This window comes from Leptonychotes weddellii, unplaced genomic scaffold, assembly GCF_054177405.1.
Source record: "Leptonychotes weddellii isolate Sample4059 unplaced genomic scaffold, ASM5417740v2 HiC_scaffold_6954, whole genome shotgun sequence".
NCBI lineage: Eukaryota > Metazoa > Chordata > Mammalia > Carnivora > Phocidae > Leptonychotes > Leptonychotes weddellii.
Genome location: NW_028038990.1, coordinates 1,543 through 9,795, shown reverse-complemented (window position 1 = coordinate 9,795; position 8,253 = coordinate 1,543). Strand labels below are relative to the sequence as shown.

At 39.2% G+C, this 8,253-nt stretch overlaps 1 protein-coding gene across 1 annotated transcript; it reads right to left on the bottom strand.

Moving 5' to 3' along the window:
- Positions 1-6: 6 nt before the first annotated feature.
- Positions 7-6,562, bottom strand: LOC102740360 (uncharacterized). Its single transcript, XM_081811313.1, has 2 exons — positions 5,321-6,562; positions 7-1,117 (listed from the first exon to the last, which is right to left on the bottom strand). The coding sequence occupies exon 2, from the start codon at positions 1,104-1,106 to the stop codon at positions 138-140; it is 969 nt and encodes a 322-aa protein (XP_081667439.1). The 5' UTR covers positions 1,107-1,117; positions 5,321-6,562; the 3' UTR covers positions 7-137.
- Positions 6,563-8,253: the final 1,691 nt, after the last annotated feature.

The window sequence follows — 8,253 nt, the reverse complement described above, 5'->3', positions numbered from 1 at the left end:
TGTTGTTTTAAGTCACCCAATTTTGGTACTTTGGTACTTTGTTACAGTAGCCTAAAAAACTACTACACTGCTTTATTTTTTTCCCCATTACCTGTTTTTAAGATATTATTATAAAGATTATCAACAGGGCTTATCTTTCACCCAGTATGAATTCCTTCATGACGAATAAGGTCAGAGCGACTACCAAAGGCCTTTCCACATTCCTTACAGTCATAGGGTTTCTCACCAGTGTGAATTCTTTGATGTCTAGTAAGGTTTGAGCCTTTATTAAAAGCCCTCCCACATTCATTACATTCATAAGGTTTTTCATCTGTATGGATTCTCTGATGTTGAATAAGTTCTGAGCTCTGAATAAAGGACTTTCCACATTCCTTACATTCATAGAGTTTCTTGCCTGCATGAATTCTGTGATGGTTAGTAAGTGTTGAGGCACTACTAAAGGCCTTCCCACATTCCTTACATTCATAAGGTTTCTCACCAGTATGCATTCTTTGATGTTGAATAAGCCTTGAGTGTTGAGTAAAGGCTTTCCCACATTCCTTACATTCATAAGGTTTCTCACCAGTATGAATTCTCAGATGTGGAAAAAGTTGAGAACTCTTAGTAAAGGCTTTTCCACATACTTTACATTCATAGGGTTTCTCACCAGTGTGAATTCTCTGATGATCATTGAGGTTTGAGCAATAATTAAAGGCTTTTCCACATTCCTTACATTCATAGGGTTTCTCACCAGTGTGAATCCTCTGATGTTGAGAAAAATATGAACTACAACTAAAAGCCTTGCCACATTCCTTACATTCATAGGGTTTTTCACCAGTGTGAATCCTCTGATGTCGAGTAACAAGTGAGCCACGGCTAAAGGACTTCCCACACTCCTTACATTCATAGCTTTTTTCAGCAGAATGAGTTCTCTGATGTTGAATAAATTGTGAGTTCTGATTAAAGGCCTTTCCACATATCTTACATTCACAGGGTTTCTCTTCATTAACAGTTTTTTGATGTGGAGTAAGAAATGTGGGCTGAATAAAAGTGGGCATGTCTTCATGGGTAAATATTACTTGACTAAAATGTCTCTTCTTTAGGGATAATATCTTGGTCTCACACATAGATTCCAGATCTGAAAGAAAATAAAAATGCGTGTGTTCATTTTTCCTATCTTGGGAGAGATTAAAACTTCTAAAAAAGAAAAAAAGATTAAGGTGAAAATAATATCTGGGAAAGTAAATGCTTAAACAGTTCTCAAATATGGCTAAGCAATTTTCAAAACTGATAACAAAAGCATGGACATTGAGGAGAGCCAAGAGAGGAAATTCAAGAGGGTGATTAGGGAAATAAATGACCTCTATCCTGAAATTCTGATGTGAACCAGAATCACCTGAAACTTCCATAAATACACCCTACTCAGGGGTACCCTCCATATTTTATAGTGATTCTAACCATATATACATGTTTATAAGCATATACCCTCACACACAGCATCATATTGTATGTCTTATAATTTGTGGGTAATTGACCTACGTAAAAAGACTACTGAGGAATAAATGTATTGAAATGTATAAATGGGGGGGTGCAGTATAAGACTGTGCAAAGGGTGTACTGTTGGCAAATCCACATTGGGGGATACCCTAGTCTAAGGTGCTGAATGAAACTGGCAAGAATGGTTTCAGGTAATTCTATGGATAGAGCCTGATATACTGGGGGTTCACTGAAAATAGTTTGCCTTGGAATTCTCTGATGCTGACTTTGGGAGAGAGAGCAATGGAATCTCTCTCATGGCAGTGACTAAGAAAGGAGGCAGCTTGAATAAGAGAAAGAAGAGAGTAAGAATGAAATATACTCTGAGAAGAGAGGTGCTCCATGTCCACATTTTTTGTCATTCTGCATGTTTTGTCATTTCATGCATGCCATGAAAGCACTGCAAGTATTGATTCTGAGTTTACAAATTTTAGCAAGTAGGTGAATTCATACATATGGAATCTGTAAAGAGTGTGAACTGTACTTTTAATTAAAAAGGGGAACAATTTCTGTTAAAAATGACAGAAAACCTGTGAGTTTTCCATTGCTTGTTCATTAATCCATAGGAAAATTACAGTAGAAGCTTAACAAGAGGAAAGAAAAACCTCACTGGGACAATGAATAGTGGAGAAGAGACAGTAGCAGTAAAATCTGAAAGCTAAAAAGCCAATGAATGAGTGATATAAATGAGTGTGCAGACCAGAGAAGCCAAACTGAGCCTGTAGTGGATGAATTCAACAGCACTAACTGATAGTGCAGATCCCTGAAAATGCAGAATTGAAGGCATCAGGCATTTCTAATAGTGGGATACAGAGAATGCTGAAAGCTAAAGAATGAATTCAAGTTTGTATTAGTAGTGAGACCCCTAGGATCCTTTCCCCTATCCCACACAGGATTATACTTCCCTATTCTCACAGAAAACTAGAAATACAGAAAAATGGAACCAGAGGGAATCTGGATTCAGGAACATCAGGCATAGCTGTGGTTATGGGTACTGAACTGAGAACAAAAGATTAACAAAAAATACATATACTTGTGATAAAATAAAGAATATATTTGGTCTTTGTTCCTGGTTCCTGGCACAGAGTTTCACAAACCACTGGAATTTCCTGACTGGAGAGTCTTTTGTTATTCACAAGCTCCTTTTGATCATACCTGAGTTTTCCTAATGAGATGATTCACAGTGGGCACTTAGCTTCAAGGGAGGGTCTGGTCACTCAATGACTACATAATCAAACCCCAATAAAAAAAACTCAGGGCAAGGACTGGGGTAAGCTTCCTGGTTGGTAACTATATGATGTACTTGGAGGGTGACACACCTTGATTTCATGGGTGTAGAATTTCCTGTGCTTGGTACCTCCTAGACCTTGCCCTGTGTATGTCTTCAGCTAACATTTCATTGTATCCTTTATATAAAATGGCAATCATAAGTACAGTGCTTTTCATGAGTTTTATGAGTTGTTCTTTTTGTTTTTTAGTTTTGTGAGTTATTCTATGAATTATCAAACCTGAGGGGGTGTGTGAAACTCTAAATTTAGTCAGCCAGACAGATATACGTGTAGCCTGGGGATCCTGGTTGCAACCAGTATCTGAACTGGTGGGCACCTTGCCCTTTAACTTGTGGAATCTGATGTTAACTCCAGGTAGTGTCAGAATTAAGTTAAAGTGTAAGACATCCATTTGTTGTCAGAAAATTTGTGCAGGCCACAATACTGAAATAACCCTGTTGATTTCATCCCAATTTAGCCCCCAGAACACTGATAATAACTTAACTCCCTCAACTAGGAATGAAAGTAAAGGTCTCTTCTCACAGGAAGATTATGTGTAAGAGAAAAGACCAAGTTACCAAAAGTGGGCTGCCCTCAGTATATTAACCCAACCAGATCATCATAAAGTAAACAAGACTCAATCCCTACTACACAGAAGTTCCAATCATCTTTTTAGTATCTCACACTTAAAAATGATCAGTAAGCCATTGTTTATCAGACATTTGAGAAATGTTTTTTAACATGAAGAGCCCAAAAGAGAAAAAAGTATCTGTGAAAGAAACAATCAATGCAAGGAACAGAAGAAAATGTCAAAACATGTAAGGAATAACCTCAGAGAGCTAACAATTAAACAGGCAGAAGATGCTAAATAAAGGAACACTAAGAAAACACACACAAACAAAGTTCTTAGAAACTGAAAATACAATAATGAAAAAAAATATTTTTAAAAACCCCAAAAGTTCCTGTCTAAACTTGGAATGTGCACAAAATTCTGGCTTCGTTTCTCAATTGACCCTGGAGAAATTATAGAGAATTTGGTTTTATATGGAACTGATGCAAACTGTGAAATATTCTAGGGAGATTGAAGACTGGTACAAACTTGTGTGTATTTGAGGATGGAGGCTACTTGCCTGGAGAGATGGTAACAGAAGGCAAGGAGAGGCTGGCCTGGTAGTAAAGTCTTTAAACTCTGATTTAGCCTTTCCCTGAAATGCCTTGGGACCACTGTGGCCTGTGCGTTTACCATAGAAATTGGTGGCAACTGCTCAAGCAGCTGAGTAAGTAGGATAACCTAATGGTAAAGAAAAAGTCCTGCTGGACAGAAGAATATGGCTGACCACCTGCTCTCAGGCATCTGCTCTACCTTCTCAGCTATTAAAACCCCTAGAGTTGGTGGATTACAAAAAGGAAAGGCATACTCCTGTAGATGCTGCTGCTTTGTAAATGTTGAAAGATCAAACCCTGATGAGAAGAATTACCTGGTAGAGCAATAGCAAATAAAAGTTATCAGAGGTGAATCCTTAGGTCTCAGGGCTTGTCATTCTGAGCTCATCTCCTCCCATTTCTTAAATCTACCTGGAGGAACACAGACCTGGATCTATCTCTTGGCCCTTCCCCAGACACACTGCCAGACAGTGATTGATATCCTCTTGGGAACATGAACTCACAGGCCAAAATGGCCACACATCCGAGGGTATAACTGTTGTTGAAATAAGACCACAACTACCATGATCATCTTGACAGATACAGAAAAACTGTAGAATGTGGCCAACACCTATTTATGATAACTCGAGCAAAGCAGCACTGCAAATAGCTGAAACTTGGTAAAAGTTATCAGAACTATAGCAAAAACTGTAGTTAAGTGAAGAATTTTAGATATGCTCCCTATAAGATGGGGAAAAAGTAATGGATGCCCATTACCAATGTTACCAATTAAGACAGTCCTGGCTACCATTATAAGCAAGGAAATAACAAGTATGAGGATTGTAAGCGAAGAGATAAATCTAACAGTATGCAGATAATATAATGATCAAACTAGAAAAACAAAGAGAATAAAAAATTAACTTCAGTAAATTTGTTGGACTTCGAAGTTAAAGATCAACTTACAAAAATTAGTAATATTTTGAGTAACATTAGCAAGACGGTGGAATAATAAGTGCTAGATTCTCCTGACTCCCACAAACACATCAACTCAACAGCAATACATGGATCAATTCCCTGTGTGAGAAATCTAGAAACTCGTTAAGAGAATCCTACATTCTAGGCAAGAGTGGAGCCAGCTATATCAAAACTAGTAGGAAAACTGGAGACACCTTCTCACCATGATCCCCATTCCTGGCATAGTGCCATACAACTGGGAGGAAACATCCAGCTTCTCCCTGAATACAAAAGAAGTTGGAGTGTACATCCAATGTCTCAACTTTTCTGAGGGCTGCCTAACTGACGTCTTGGAGGCTTGATTAGACCTGGCGTACCTTAGGCCCCTGGGGACTACAGAGAACAAAAGCACTGGTTTGAACTAGCATGCAGGCACTCACCACAGCTCCTTTCTCTGCTCAGTGCAGAGTGAGTGGGAGGAAAACTTCAGCTCCCAGCTTCTCCCTGGAGAAGGAAAGAGGTGGACTGTGTGTCAAACATTCCAACTTTTCTGGGGTTTGCCTAAGGGACTGGCACCTGTCTCAACAGTCTCAGAGTGCTGTTGGAACCCAGCAGATTCAAGATACCTGAGGGCCACCAAGAACAAAGAAGGTAGTTTGAACTAGCACACAAACTCACCATAGCTCCTCCTCCTGGCCTAGTGCAGAATGAATGGGTGGAAAACTCCACCTCCAACTCGTACCATCTCCTTGAGGATGAAAAGAGTTGGACCATGCATCCAATTTTCTAACTTCTTTGGAAGTTACCCAAGGGACTGGCTTCTATCTCACTATTTCAGGACCTGGCATACACTGGACCCCCAAGGACTACAGAAAACAAAGGCATATTTTAACTAGCATGAAGGCACCATAGCTCTTACAGCAAGTGGGAGAAAAACTCCAGCTCCCAGTTTCTTCCTATGGGGGGAAAGAGTGCATCAAATGTGTCAACTTTTCTGGGGGTTACTTGAGAGACTGGCTTCTATCTTGGAGCCCTGGAGGGACCTGGCATATTCTAGATACCTGGGAGCCACAGAGAAAAAAGAAGGTGAAGGTGATTCAAACTAGCATGCAAACACTTGACATAGCCCTTTTCCCCATTCTAGAGCAGAGCTGGCAGGCAAAACACTCCAGCTCCCACATTCTCTCTGGAAAGGAAAAGAAACTGGACCACACATCCAATGTTCTAATTTCTTCAGGAGCTACATGAGGCATTGGTGCTTGTTTCAGAGCATTGATGGGACGTGGCATACTCTAAACACCTGGAAGTCATTAATAAAGACAGTGGTTTAGACTAGCATGAACGTTTGAGAGGCTCACAGAAGCTCTGACAGGTGAAGGTCTTCTCTTCTACAAGGCTAATCCATAATGAACGGGACAAGTGGCATTTTTTTTAACATGTAGATACCAACACAAAGAATCAAGAGAAGAAAATGAAGAAGTGGAGAAACATAATCCAAACAAGGAAACAAAATAAAGCTCCAGAAAATTACCCTAATGAAATGTAGGTAGAGGAATTACCTGACAGAGAATTTTAAATAACCATCATAAAAATGCTCAATGAGCTCAGGAGAACAATGCATGAGGAAAGTGAGAATTCCAACCATGAGACAGAAAATTTAGGAAAAAAAAAAAAAGAAATCTTGGAGCTGATGAATGCAATAACCGAACTGAAAATTTCAATAAATGGATTCAACATTCAACAGACTAGAGCAAGGAGAAGAAAGAATCAGTGAACTCAAAGACAGGTCTTTTGAAATTACCCAATCAAAGGAACAAAAAGAAAAGAGAATAAAAAAGAGTGAAGAAAGCTTAAGGTTCTTATGAGATACCACGGGATGGTCCAATATACACGTTATGGGAGTTAGAGGTAGAAGACAGAAAGAACAAGAAAACTTACTCAAATTAGTAATGGATGAAAACTCCCCAAATCTGGGTAAGGAAACGATGTCCAGACTCAGGAAGCCAAAGTATTCCAAAAAAGATGTACACAAAGAAATCCACACTGAGACATCATTAGAATGTCTTTGTCAATAGTCAAAGGCAAAGAGGGTTGATTGTCTGGCTCAGCTGGAAGAGTGTGCAGCTCTTGATCTTGGGGTTGTGAGTTTAAGACCCATGTTGGGGGTAGAGATTACTAAAAAAATAAATAAAAACTTCAAAGGAAAAGAGAATTTTGAAAGCATCAAGAGATGACAAATTGTCACATACTAGGGAACCCCCACAGGACTATGAACAGATTATTCAGCAAAATTTTGAAGGCTGAAAGGGACCATGATGATATATTCCAAGTGGTGAAAGAAAAAAACTTGCCACTCAAGAACATTATACCCAGAAAAGCTATTCTTCATGAACAAAGGAGAGAGACTTTTCCCAGACAAACAAAACCTGAGGGAGTTCATCACCACTAGACCTGCCTAAAGAAAGTTTTTCAACCTAAAATGAAAGGATGATAAACAGCAACATAAGGGAATAAAAAAAGTATAAAATCCTGTTTGCAAAGGCAAATATATAGACAAACACAGAATACTGTAATACTGTAACACTGGAGGGTAAATTACTTTTAATTCTAGTATAAAAGTGAAAAGGCAAAAGGATTATAAATAACTACACATAAAAATACGTTAATGGGGGCGCCTGGGTGGCTCAGTTGGTTGGGCGGCTGCCTTCGGCTCAGGTCATGGTCCTGGAGTCCCTGGATCGAGTCCCGCATCGGGCTCCCTGCTCGGCGGGGGGTCTGCTTCTCCCTCTGACCCTCCCCCCCTCGTGTGCTCTCTCTCTCATTCTCTCTCTCATAAATGAATAAAATCTTTAAAAAAAAAAAATACGTTAACGGATACACTATGAATAGATTAAATTACAGCATCAGTAACAATATATGGGGGAATAAGAAGTGTTTTTGTATGTGATTGAAATTAAGTTCTCAGCTTAAAACATATTGTTACAAGATATTTTATGAAAGCCCCAGGATATCCACAAAGAAAATACTTATAGAGATTATAAAAAAGAAAAATAGGAAGGATTCAAAGCATATCAATACAAAAAAAAATCAAAGAAACAAAAAGGAAGAAAAGAAAAAAGGACAAAAGAACTACAAGAACAGAAAAAAACAGGGGTGCCTGGGTGGCTCAGTCATTAAGCGTCTGCCTTTGGCTCGGGTCATGATCCCGGGGTCCTGGGATGGAGCCCCGCATCGGGCTCCCTGCTCAGCGGGAAGCCTGCTTCTCCCTCTCCCACTCCCCCTGCTTGTGTTCCCTCTCTCGCTGTATCTCTCTCTGTCAAATAAATAAAATCTTAAAAAAAAAAAAAAAGAACAGAAAAACGACAAATAGCAA

What these genes read in the sequence shown, in the direction of transcription:
- LOC102740360 (XM_081811313.1), bottom strand. Translation starts at nt 1,106, where the DNA reads ATGTGTGAGACCAAGATATTATCCCTAAAGAAGAGACATTTTAGTCAA.